Source organism: Pteropus medius, unplaced genomic scaffold, assembly GCF_902729225.1.
Source record: "Pteropus medius unplaced genomic scaffold, Ma_sr-lr_union100, whole genome shotgun sequence".
NCBI classification, from domain to species: Eukaryota; Metazoa; Chordata; class Mammalia; order Chiroptera; family Pteropodidae; genus Pteropus; species Pteropus medius.
The window spans coordinates 28,066,161-28,080,236 of record NW_024350319.1 but is presented as its reverse complement, the minus strand read 5'-3'; the positions used below and the strand labels follow the sequence as shown (position 1 = coordinate 28,080,236).

Below are 14,076 nucleotides of genomic sequence, written 5' to 3'. Positions count from 1 at the left end.
ATCTCACTCCTGTTAGAATAGTTATAATCAACAGGACAAGTAATAACAAATGTTGGAGAGGATGCAGAGAAAAAGGAACCCTCATACACTGCTGGTGGGACTGCAAATTGGTATAGCCACTATGGAAAACAGTATGGAGTTTCCTCAAAAAACTAAGAATTGATCTATTATATGATCCAGCAATCCCTCTACTGGGTATTTACCTCAAAGACTTGAAAACCCATATCAGAAAAGATATTTGCACACCGATGTTCATAGCAGCATTATTCAGTGGCCAGGACATGGAAGCAACCGAAGTGTCTTATGATAGATGATTGGCTAAAGAAGCAGTGGTACATATATACAATGGAATATTACTCAGCCATAAGAATAGATGAAATACTGCTATTTGTGACAACATGGATGGACCGTGGGCCAATCATGCTAAGCAAAATAACTCAGACAGAAAAAGTTGAAAATCACATGATATCACTTATATGTGAGATATAAACCTAAAAGCAACAAATGAACAGAACAAACAGAGACACACGGACATGGACTATAGACCAGTGGTTACCAGAGGATAGGGGGTGGGGAGGTGGATGGGGTAAAAGGGGTCAAATATGTGGTGACAGAAAGAAATCTAACTATGAGAGGTGAGCACACAGTGTAAATATATATATATATATATATATATATATATATATATATATATATATATATATATATATATGCCTTACTGTTAAAGTGTACAGATGAATCTTGGATTTCGTTAACCAATGTCACCATAAAAAATTAATTAAAAAATAAAAATAAAAGATCCCCTTCCCAGACCCTACTCTGTGCCAATCACACCAGTCTCTGGGGTGGGACCCAGGCATGTATGTTTTTTAAAGCTCCCAGGTAATACCACTCTGCAGCCAGTGATGGGAACCAGTGTTCTGAATATTCTGGTTTAATTTGTTTGGGGTGGGTCTCAGCATTAGTAATTTTTAAATGTACCCTAGACAATTTTAATGTGAAGCCAAGGTTTAGAATTCTTGAATATTCAGGTTGGTGTCATTTTCAGCTTTCTCAAACTTTTTTCAATATACTCAGTGCTCTCAGCCTACAGATTCAGGCTTGCCTCCTTTCTTCAAACCAGATCCCTGCTTTTCTGAACCGTTTCTTTCTCATTTATTACTTTATTATTTATTCGACAAATATCTTTTAAATATCTAATAATTATCAAGCACACTGCATTGAAATAGGGGTATAATGGCAAATAAGATATTGTTCCTGATACCTCAAGAAGCTTATAGATTTGCAAGGGTAAAGGAGGGAAGTGTACATGCAAACAGGTATAGCAGAGAGTAGTGATTATTACAGTGGATGAGTGAACAAACCTGAAGGGACACAGATATGATAGCCACTAAATCTGCCTTGGAGAATCAGGGAAGACATGTCTAAGGAGAAGCTATTAAAACCAAGTCTTCCCCACTTGACTTAAAACACCTCTCATAATATAATTTTTCTCTACTTCATATCTTGCTACCTTCGCCCTATTTTCAACTTTAGCCATACTGAACTCAGTTCTTTGCCTACAAGACTTCAATCTGAATTTATTTATTTGCCTGGAACATCCTTCCCCCTTCCCCACCTGCACCTCCTATCTAGTATTCTGCTTAGGTGTTACTTCCAAAAAGAAGTCTCCTCTGACCTCCTGGATGATGATGAATGTCTTTGTTGTACATCTATGCACTAACTTGTACTACTTTTGTAGCACATGCCCACTTAACATGTCTGTGACCTCTCAAGTCTGTAAATTCCATGAAAGCAAGAGCAACCTGCTGTCACCTTTACCACTGTGTGTCCCATGCACAGCACAGTGCCTGGCACTAGTGAATTAACTGCATACCAGGAACAGGGGATGACATGTACAAAGCCACAGAAGCAGAGGCATGGAATTGAGTGGCATGTCTTAGAATAACAAAAATTTTGGCTGGCCAAAGTATAAAATGGGCATGAGGAGGTTTCTAGAGATGAGTCAGAAGAAGTAGATTGTTAAGGACCTTGCGTATAGCCCTAAGTGGTCTGAACATCACCCTGTAGACAGCAGAAAGTCAGATAAGGTTTTCTATTGGGAAGCATAATAATGAGGTTTATCATTCAGGACAATCATTCTGGAAGCAATGTGGAGGACGGACTGAAAGAGAAAAGATTAATTTAATTAATAGTTAAAAGATGTTGTAGTATGGGTGAAAAATAATAAAGGATTCTCTGAAGTAATGAATTAGAGGGGCTCCATGCAAAAGCATTTATGAGATAGGATCTACAGCCCTTGCTGACTAACTGCTTGTGGGGTGAATGTGAAAGATGATGCCACGGCTTAGTTTGGAAGACAGGCTGGATGGGGATGCTATTAATGGAAATATGGAATATATAGAGAGAAAAACTAGTTTCAGGATTATAAAAGGACTCATTTTTAAACATGTTGAGAGTTTCATGGACCTGTGGACATCTAGGAAGAGTCTTTTGTGAAGTTAGAAATGCATAAAATTCTTAGTTTGGTACCTTATTGATTGTGGATATGGCTGATATTGTCCATTTAACTATGTTGGCTTCCAGTTTATGTACAAAAAGACAAACTTTTGAAACTGGAAGTGTCATATTGATTTCATAATTTGTGCTTCTTTGGGCCACAATTTGCAATAAGTTGGTAATATTTTAAAGGAAAGTCTTCATTTAAGTCACTTATTGGTTATTTTCTTTGGTTAGATACATGAACCCCAAATTCTCAGGTGGTAATGATTTTATTTTAGGTAGCTATGCTGTTATATTCCTTTCTCATCTTTTATCAAAGATGAGATCAATAAGCTATGAATTGTAAATTCTGATTTTGCAATTAATTTCACTTACTTTTTACTGACCAGCATTCAGTTGGAATGACGGTACTTTGTTGATGAGACACAGTTTACTCTAGATCTCTCCATTTTTTTTTTTTTTTATTCAGATGTTGCCAGAGCAATTGAATTACTGGAAAAACTACAAGAATCTGGAGAAGTACCAGTGCACAAGCTACAGTCCCTTAAAAAAGTGCTTCAGAGTGAGTTTTGTACTGCTATTCGAGAGGTATGGTACTAAGATTCTAATAACTATCTTTAGCCATATGTCATCTGAATAGAAAGCATGTCTTTTCCACACAAACAGTTGAAATACTTAAGATTGGAACTACATCTTAGCTTTCTGTTTTTAGCTTTTTGGACAGATGATAAAATATAATTTAGTCTGCTAAATTCTCAAATTAGATCCAGTCAAGATTTATACATTCATGTAAGACCAAATGTTGATCTTATGGTACCAATGAAGTAACTGCCTCAGCAGGTAACTGTTACATGTAGTCTAAACTATTTAGTGGCCACATGAAGTTATCTGGAATCTCATTTAGAAATAGTCATAATTAATGAGTGCTGAGATTTTCTTAAAAGAACATTCAACTAAAGTGTTTCACGGGTAAATCTGAAAGAGTAAGCTCCTTCTGACTAAAGTTATAGTTATTTAAACATGATTGTCTAGTGCAAAAATGGAAGATCTCTGAACAGGCTGATATGCTTCTCTAACAAATCTTTGTAACGTTCTCTTGCTAATAGCGTTAAGATGCCTAAGGTGAAACAAGAGTATAGTAATGACATTTTGAATTTATATATTGACTTGTGGTGGAATTGACTCGTCAACTAATGAATTTATTTGGTAACAGGAAAGTTCACTTGAGAGATCGATGTTATATTGTTTTTTAATAAAATAAAATTCAGTAAGTTCATCAATCTTTCCCTGTCAGGTACTAAGTAATAATTCATTAATTAGAATCTAAAGTCTATAAATACAGCATATCTGCCTTGCTAGAAGTCCCCAGGAGGTTTTGTTGTAGCAGGGGGCATACACCTTTAGTTGAATGTTTGTATCAGCCTCTCTCTTTGCAATTCTTTTTGTGGCTAATACACAGTGTTAGTTTATGAGTAGTTACTAGGTGGGAAAGACCCAGGTGACTAAGGTGTAGGACCATACAAAACCTCTTTCACTATAAATGGAAACTGTAGCCTATCCAATGAGATTATAGTTTGGATTTTGCTGACATTTCATTTAGACTGGACTTGTGCTGAATCTTTATCACGTGAAGTGGTTGACTATTTAATTTTTGTTTATAATGAGTACAGCTTGAGTAAATAACCATAATTGTATCTCCAAGTTTTAACCTATGAGTTTGACCAAAGGCCACAAGGAAATTTCGCAAAGCATATGAATTCTTGACCACTGCTGCTCAGTGGGAAAGTTTTAACGTATATGGAAATTTCATGGGACTCCTCTCGGCTAAACCGTAGTCACCCTGTAGACCAAGATTAAATCCTTTATACACTCTTTTCTTCCTTCACCGAGTGCTACTCCACCAAATCTCTCACCGAGATTTGGTGGCTGCCTTTTCATTTTTAGATATACTATCATTTCTTTCATTTTCCACAGAAACGACTAAAGGGTAGGTCACATCAAATACATATTTCTGCTCACAGGGAATTTAGCTTGTGATCAGTGTGAAGTTTCTACCTTCATAGAACTTCCATTCAGTGAGAAGAATGATAAATAAATATGAAATGCAATGTCAGAGGGTGACAAAACTATGGAGATAAATAAAGCAGGATTAGGGGAGCAGGAGTATGACACTATTAAGTCAGTGTGGTAAGAAAATAACTTACTTGAAGTAATGAAATAAGTCACAAATATTAGTCAGATAATAGTGTTTCCCTCTAAACCACAAGCGCAAAACCCAGATGCAGGAATGATCTTAGTCCATGGAAAGAACATCCCAAAAGTCAGTATGTCTGCAGTAAAATAAGCAGAGTAGGCTTCCTAGAGGCAGCCAGAGAGATCACATAAGGCCTCACAGGTCATGATAAGAACTTTGAATTTTCATTCTAAGCATGATAGGAAGCCATTGAAGAGTTTTAACCTGACCTGATTAGATTTAAAAGGCTTCTCTGCTGTGAAAACACGTGTGCGTGCCAGAGTAGAAACAAGAGAGTCCAGTAATAAAGTAAGTAATGAGTAGACCAGGTAAAAGATAAGATGATGGCAGCTTAGATGAAGGCGGTGGCAACAGTACAAGTAGTGGGAAGTTGTCAGATTCAATATATATATTTTTAAGAGTAAAGTCAGCAAGAATTGTTGATGTATTGGCTGTAAGGATGAGAGAGAGTTATCTCAATTGATTCTTAGGTTGGGCTTGAACAACTGGATGAATATGATATAAAAAGATGGGGATCTTTAGTGGGCATCAGGTTTGGGGAAGACTATTCAAGAGTTCTGTTGGTGAAGTAATAAACCGGTGATGCTTTTCAGACATCCCAGCAAAGATGTCAAGCAGTCACCAAGTCTGAAGCCCGGGGGAGGCATTGGGCCTGGAAATGTAAATGTGGTATAGATAGCTGTTCAAATAAACACATAGGCCTTTTTCTTTAGAGAATTTGCTAAGGCAAAAGAGAATGAGAATAAAAAAGAAAATAAATTTAGAGATGGTATGTAGGAATTATGAATGTATCTTACAAACCCGGTCTGTGGCTGTGTGGTATGTGTATTATGTGTGGTCCTTGGAAATCTATAACTGGACTATAGGCAGTCCAATAATGTCAGAGGGAAAAAAAATAATAAAATTTATCTATCTTACATTTTATAAATTTGTACTAATAAAGTTAATTTTATGTTCAAAGTTAATGTCCTTATGATAATTTTGTTCTTAAAGGCAATGCATGTTATACAGAAATTATTTTGGTCATTTCATCTCGGTTAACATTTCATACCAGTTGTACAGTATTGTTTCTATTTGTTAAGTTTGAGATTTTCGTCATTATTTTTACTGTGTCACTTTACATTACCTGTAGGAAATAATGGTAAAAATAGCAACATGCATACAAGACTTCTAAATCCATGAAATAGTATTGCGAATCCATCTCAGGGAAAGTTCTTCAATAAAAACATAAAATATGAACACGTGTTGCCAGATAGGTGAATACACAGGCCAGTAAAGAAAAGTGCAGCTAGGAAGTATGACGATATACAATAATGGATATCTGAAAATTAAATTTTGTTGATCCAAGAATTCTTTCACTCCTGTTATGCTGGCATGAAACCATTGACGTTTTAGTTTCTGGTTTTAAAAATTGGCTTAGGATCTCTGTGGTTAAATTACTTGAGTTTTTCAGAAATATTTTCTAGTTAATATTTGCCAATAATTTTGTTGTGACATGTCTGGAGAAGAGAACAAGAAGTACAATGGCATTATTCTTACTTGCATTCACCAGAGCAAAAAACAAGTATAGGTCACACCGTTGCTAACAAGACTTAAAACCCAAAAGAAAGCAGGGCAATTTATTGCCAATTTTTTTAATTGCCTAATATAAACATAACAGTAGTTATTGTTACATGTTGAGGCAATTCCATATTTTGTTTTACATTTGTGTGAAATCACTGAATCAGCTCTTGGGATATGTGCACTTATATGGGGAGAATATAGTTTAATGAAATTTTATTTCATTTTTTACTGAAATGGGTGATTAAAAGAGATGAGACGCTTTCTCTCTTGAACTATTTTTTTTAAATCTGTAATAAATGCGGCAAAACTTTTGTTGAGATAAGTAGTGAAGAAAGACTATCCGTGTCCACAACTAAGAAAGACATTGATCTATTAATAAGTTACACTTGAATGCCAACCCACACATAGCTTTATCCATGGAATACAGATAATAGTGGGCAGTTCTTATCTTGATTGTTTTATTGCTGAAGGAGCTTGAAAGGACCTGATTAATAATTAAGGGGTGCCTATTCTGTGCAAGTGATTTCAGAGGACATGTCAGGTAAATGGGCTGACACGTGCTGTTGCTTTTCTGTAGTGAGAGGTGCTGACAAGAGAGAGTTCATACAAATTTTTGAATGAAAAATAAAATAAAAAATTTTATGGTACTGATAGTCCCAGTAAAGACCATTTCTGTGATTTTAAGTAGCTTCCTCAAGTTTTGTTCATCACTGTATTATCTTAAATGATCTAAAACATATATATTGAAATATAAAGGAATATAAGGTTTGAAATATATAGATTATAAAATGTTGATTTTGGATAAAAGAATTTCCTAAGAGACTTGCATTAATGTTCAAATAGCTCAATTGACAAGAGATTGACTTTTCTTCAACACTTCACAGTCTTCGTGCCTCAGAGAAAGAAATTAATAGTATGTGAGCGGTTATATTTTAAGAGGAAATCCAATTTCTGCAAGAGAATACAAAGAAGTTCTTTCTGAAACTAAAATAATGAAAACAGAATTAGCAATCTATTTACTACCATCATGTTCGAACTTTTAAAACATTCAGGCTTCTTGCTTTCCAGCATGTGATGTGCTCGTTGATCTGGGCGCGACATGCTGCTGAGAGTGGACTGTGGCGACGACTAACTCCCATGTTTATGACTGTCTTGTGCATGTTTGAACCAAAAATGCAGAACTGAATGACATAGTCACCAAAACTGCCTTCCTTGACCAGATGTTGTATATTATTATTTTCTAACGTAATAGAACTGGAGAATAATAAAATAAAGCAACTCCATATGGAATCTGTCATTCTGTGCTAGTTAGTAAGATTATTGAAAAATATTCCAGTTCTCTTCTCCTTTTTAGCACGTGTTACAATAAGATTTCCCCATCCTCCTTAAGCTTATATGTGATTACGACAGCTGTTTGGCTAGGGAAATGTGAATGGAAGTCTTGTGTACTCTTTTCTCATAGAAGCCTTGGAGTCAGTGCATAATATGCTATGTTCCTTTTTTCTGCCATGTTTTATAAGATATATGATCGATCAGAGTGGATTGCAGATTGAGAAAATGAGAATTATAAGCTAAAGCCAACCTTTTACTAACATGTAGCCTGAGAAGAAGAAAACCTTTGTTAATCTAAGCCTTTGAAATAAGGCGGTTATTGTACTACAGCATAACCCAAGCTATCCTGACTGATAATACACATTCGTAAATCCAAATTTACCTTGGATAAAAGTTATAAGCAGTATGAACCCTTTAACTGCTATAAAATGAAATTAATTTTTTAAAACTATGCTTTTTTTTTAGTTAGCTGTGATAAATCTTTTTAAAACTATATGAAATTGTTAACTAATAAAAGTACCCGTGTCTGGTAGGTAGTTCATAAATTTTTAAAGTTTGAGGCACCTGAGTCATAGCTTTTGTTTGCTTCTAGATTATCTCTATTTGCTCTGCTCTCATCTTTGTCTTCCTGAGGAGGCTCTACATTTTAAAAAGATGTGGACAATATAGAGTGGTTTTAAAATAAATCAGTATACATGCAGCTCAACGACAACAGAATAATCCAGTTAAAAAATGAGCAGAGAACCTGAACAGACACTTCTACCAAGAAGACATACAAATGGCCAATAGACATGAAAAGATGCTCAACTTCACTAGCTATCAGGGAAATGCAAATCAAAACCACAGCGAGATACCATTTCACACACACCTGTTAAAATAGCTGTCATCAGCAGGACAGGTAATAATTGTTGGAGAGGTTATGGGGGAAAAGGAACCCTTATACACTGCTGCTGGGAATGTAAATTGGTACAGTCAGTATAGAGGTTCCTGAAAAAACTAACAATAGAATTACCATATGACCCAGCAATCATCCTTCTGGGTATCTACCCCCAAAACTTGAAAACATTTATTCATGAAGATATATGCATCCCTATGTTCATTGCAGCGTTATTCACGATGGCCAAGACATGGAAACAACCGAAGTGCCCTTAGATAGATGATTGGATAAAGAAAATGTGTACATAAAATAAACTGGTATAGCTAGAAATTTGGAAACCTGTCATAGGATGAGAAGACTTGGTGATATTTAGCCACAAAAAGAGAAAAACAACGTATAATATGATATTTGTGATTTTCTTTTTGGTAGGATGAAGGGAAAGGGAGGTAACCATGCTAGAAAACTAGACGATAAATAGAAAAATGCAGGTCATTGAAGATAACTAGTATACCCAGCACTGAGCTCACTTGGTAGAGGTTAGATAGTCGTATTTCAGTTCGCTTTAGAACAGTTTTTTTTAACTGTAGACTTCATATTATAGGTGAAGTAAGAGTGAATCTATATATATGTGTGTATATATATAAAAGAGCAAATATATATGTGTGTGTGTGTATACATATATATTTGTTTTCTTCCCTTTGCCTGCAAAAATTTTTATGGCAAAATATTTTTTCAGTGTTTTAGTTTAAACATGGATAGAGTGGCATGAATTCATTACGTAAAATTATCATCTTTGTTATGTAATGGCATCTACAATAGCACTGCATTCATTGGAATTAACAATAATGTATCTAACATTATGTTTATGTATGTCTTTTTCTATTTATATTGAATTTAGTTTAAGTTGAGAGATGACAAGGAAAAGAAAGCTTGATGGCTCTTACATTTCTTTTGATTTTATTTGCATTGCTAAATGTGATGGGACACAAAAGCCAGACTGTGCTAAGTTTCCTGCCAATAAGAGCATGAAGTAAAAAAAGCTTATTTCTGAATATATTACACACTATAGAATTTTTATTTGCTGGAGAAAAAGTCCAGTTTTGAAATAGTAGAAATTTACCACAATTTACATTTGCCGAACGTGTCTTGACACAGTTCCAAGCCTAAAGTACCATAAATAATTGGAGAAAGCGTGATTAAATCATGCACCCTAGAAATGTTCGAATGGTTGGTTGCTCAGAACAACAAAAACAAAAACAAACAAAAAAAAACACTCAAAGAGTGCCTCTGTTCCCTTGATATAACCTACTTCTGAACTTTGACATTTTGCTGTTTGGAAGCCAGCTATGGTGAAAGTAATAGCAATGCCATTCCTTGGCTTTTGGTGAAAACTATGATTGTTTCAGTAAAGCTCTGATTTTTATCTATCTTATGAATGCTGATGTCCTTGTGCATAGGGGGCGTGGGAACAGGGGAGGGAGGAGACAGAGACAGAGAGAGAGACAGATACCCCATAGATACTTTAAAAGGCAAGTTGTTGCAACAGGGAAAGGTGGTTTTGTCAAGTGAAACTCCTATTTTTTGTCAAGAAAAATCTTGGTACTGTATGTGTACATATGAAGTACATATGGAATTTCTGAGTCCAACATCCTGCTTTGGTGAAGAAGATAGAGGTTCTACTTTTCATAGAGAATTATTACTTTTGACGTCAGCATACATTAGTGTCAAAGACACTGACAATTATCCAAAAAGATTCCTTGCCTGCTCTATGAACATTGGTCCAGTAACTTTACAGGCACAGCCTAGAACCTATATTTTTAAATGTGTATCTAGAAATGGAGCAAAATATATTATTTTTACTGTCAAAGTTTCTTCACTTTCCAGAGAATAAGTGTTAATGTACTTGGTTGAACTTGGGTCAGAAATTTTACCTTTTTTTTTTTTTTTTTTTTTTTTTAGGTAAAGGATTGCTATATCTCAGAACAATTTGACAAGAAAGATTTATGAGTGGCTAGACTTTCTTGTAGATGTTATGCCATAAGCAGGAGGCTAGTGTTTAGATTCCAGATTTGTTGATCTTGTATGTGCTGCTGGAAACACCTGCCATATTGGAGGGAGAGATTAGAGCTGAAAATTTGTGACCTTTCCAGCACTGAAAGAAGGATATCTGTGAGGAAAAAGAAGTCAAAAAGAAAAAAGCCTTGTCAATTTTCGAGAGGGAAGATCTGTAACAACTGAGAAGACTATAAAACACTTTTAAAGATTACTTCTGCTTAGATGATTTAAAATTGAAAGAGCATTCAAATATCTTTCCTTGCTGACAGAGGCTGCTCTGTTGATGCCAACGTTTCCAAAAATAGTTTCACTTGACTTGAGGACAAAGGATTTGATAGGACCTGAGTTCAACTTGAGATGTCTTGGAAAAGGCTCAAGTATCTTGACCCAAGTCTACTCTGGTCTGATAGGAAATTTAATTTTGTTCCCTATTGAAAGCTGCAACTTTGAACACTTGCTGTTATTAACATAGACTCAACATTGATTGACTACTAAAAATGACATTAATATTTCCATGTAAAAGATACCTCAAAATTTTATTTTTTTCCAAGCCAAATAAGACAGCCTTCTTATTGAAATATATATATATAATTTATTTATTTATTTATTTAAAATTTTATTTATTTATTTTATTATGGTGGCATTGGTTAATGAAATCCAGTAAGTTTCAGGTGTACTGACTGAAATATATTTTAAGGAGAAACAGTTTTCTTGTATGATTTGATTAATTTGGAATTATTTTTTTCCAGAAAGCAGCCATTAATTTTTACAAAAAAAGTCACATAATCTTTTGTAATATGTGAAATAACTCAAAGGCAAAAAAAAGTCGTGAATATTTACACATGAGTGTATTTTCCTTTGAATAACACTATAACTTCATTAGATTCTCAAAAAGGTCCATGATATTACCTCCCATCCCAACTCCTAACCCTCAAAATGAAGACTACTCCCTAATATGAGATTCTCATGTCAGTTGAGAAAGAATCATTGATTTCTATTTCTAAGACACCCCCCCCAATGCTATGAATCTATAGTTTCATAACAAGTAAATCTATGTTTTTCTTAACATAGAATTATGCAAGGCTGAGCCTGCATGGATGGTAGGGATATGTGACTATGTGAGACTCTATGTGAACAGGTTAAGGAAGACAGATACTATGAATATTTTTAAACTGCTAAAAATAGTAGCAAAAAATAAATGTACTCATTTTATTAAGTTTTTGGAGAGTATGAACTATAATTTTATGACAGGAAATTGCAAAAACAAACTATATCACTCACAGGGAATAATTATTAAACTATAGCTGTAGTTCTATTTCTGCAGCTTTCTCAGAGAAAAGACACATTTTTAACAATGCGAGGAATGTTTATAACATTGACATGTCACTTTCTGGTAGCAAGAACAGGGTCCGTGTAGCAGGAACCATCTTAGACTTAATTGCACTAATGGGTCATTGATCCTAAAGATGTCTAAACAAACTCTCACAAATAGTCTGTAATGAATCTAAAGGCTGTTAGCATCACTATTGGGCATATACTCAGTTCAAGGTTTTCTGTTTACTATAACAAGTGATAAAATAAAAAGTACATATTTCCAGAAGCTTGTAATTACATGTACTACATAGTAGTTCAAAATCATAGAGTTCTTAGAATTGCATTTTATGTCAGATAAAATGAACATCTGTCTTCTGTCGAGATCATAGGACCAGAAATCAGAACTTCTGTTTTTTGGCACCATGCATGACAACTGTTTCCCCGCACACACAGTTAACAAGTAAGTCATTTAATCTTGTTCTGTTTCAGTATTGCCAACACATGTGGAGACAAGTCCATTTGTACAAGCCATCTAAAATGAATGTTAAGTTACAAATTAGCAATTTTAGCCAGCTTACCGTTACAAGTGTGATTTGCATGTAGAAAAGGAAATGAAATTATATCACTTATAATTCAAATACGTGCAAGGCAAATATTAACTTTCTCCCTTCATCTTTTCCTTCTTTACTTCCTGCCTTTATTTCTTCCTTCCTTTTTTCTTTCATACAAGATTTAAGGCTGAAAACTGACTACTACATCTGATTTTCTATTCATGATTTCCTTGCTTCTTACATAGTCTATGTGCTTATATATTTTTTTCAAATATATTTATTTTAATTTAGTTTGTTTAGAACGTTATAAAAAGACATCACGCTGATGAAATCTTTGAGATGTACTTTTTCACTTAACAGCATACCACTAAGATGCATTCATATTTTTTGTTTTGCTATAGTTCATTGTTTAGACTGTTGTGTAATATTCCATTGTGTAAATATACCACATTATTAATTCACTCTCCCGTTGATAAGCATTTGAATTGTTTCCAGGTTTTCACCACGATCATTAGTGCTGCTATTAAGATATATGCATTTCTTGTTAGATGACCAAGATTTCTCTTGGGTATATATATCTTGATATGGAATATCTGGATCATAGATATAAAAATGTTCAACTTCAAGAGATACGGTCAGTTTTCAAACTTGACCATTCCAATTATACCCCAATAAACAATATAGAAGTTGCATATCCATATTACCTCTAACCCTTGGCATATGAGACATTTAATCTTTTACCAATTGAATATACTAAAATGATATCTCATTGCAGTCACCATTTGCATTTGCAATGATCACTAAATCGTTGAATGCCTTATAATTACTGGCCATGTATATTTTTTGTGAAACGTCTGTTTATGTAATTTTCTACTGGTTTGTGATTTTATAAATATTATTATATTTTTTTATATATTTTTATCACTGTGTTTTTACTGGTGGTATAGTGAATATATTCTCCTACTTTTTAGCTTGTCTTTAATATGTCTTTTATGAATGTAATTCTTAATTTTAAATATTCACATTGATCAGTTTTTAAATAATCACTGCTTTTTGGGGGATATCTCACTTAAATATTTCTCTATCCCAGGGTCTAAAAGATATTCACCAATATTTTCTACTAAAAGTCAAAATTTTATTTTGAATGTTTTTGTTCTTAATCCATCTAGAGTTGATTTTTATACATAGTGTGAAGTAAGGGTTTAATTTTGGCTTTTATTTATAAGGGTAACTATTTATTCCCAGCTCTATTTATTGAATAATCCATAATTTCCTCCCTGATTCGTCACATTCATATACACCAAAGATTATACACATGGGTCTGCTTCTGGTTTTCTGATAAATTGGTTAATTACCTATTTTTTCATTATCGCCATACTTATATCATTTGGGAGAGCCAAGGCAATGAGTATTAAGTGAGGAGGGTGTATAGTTTTAATCCTAGCTAGTCATGATTCTAGCTTTTGTTATTAGGAGGTTTGTGAGTGTTTTGTGTATGTGTATGTGTATGTGTGTGTGTGTAAAAGTAAATTAATAAAAGCAATTTATTCATGAATTAATGGACAATGATGAATATGTGCCATAAACTAAAAATTATGATAGCTCCAATTCTGGTTTTTTGCACCTGA

At 34.2% G+C, this 14,076-nt stretch overlaps 1 protein-coding gene across 2 annotated transcripts in view; it reads left to right on the top strand.

Moving 5' to 3' along the window:
• LIN7A (lin-7 cell polarity scaffold A) overlaps positions 1 to 14,076 on the top strand; it is a 115,838-nt gene that overhangs the window by 39,048 nt on the left and 62,714 nt on the right. For both annotated transcript variants that reach the window (XR_005647788.1, XM_039838924.1), the window contains exon 2: positions 2,972 to 3,090. Coding sequence is in view for 1 of the 2 variants with exons in the window: in XM_039838924.1 (XP_039694858.1) it covers positions 2,972 to 3,090 (119 nt within the window). In the remaining variant the exon portion in view is untranslated. The remainder of the gene's footprint in view (positions 1 to 2,971; positions 3,091 to 14,076) is intronic.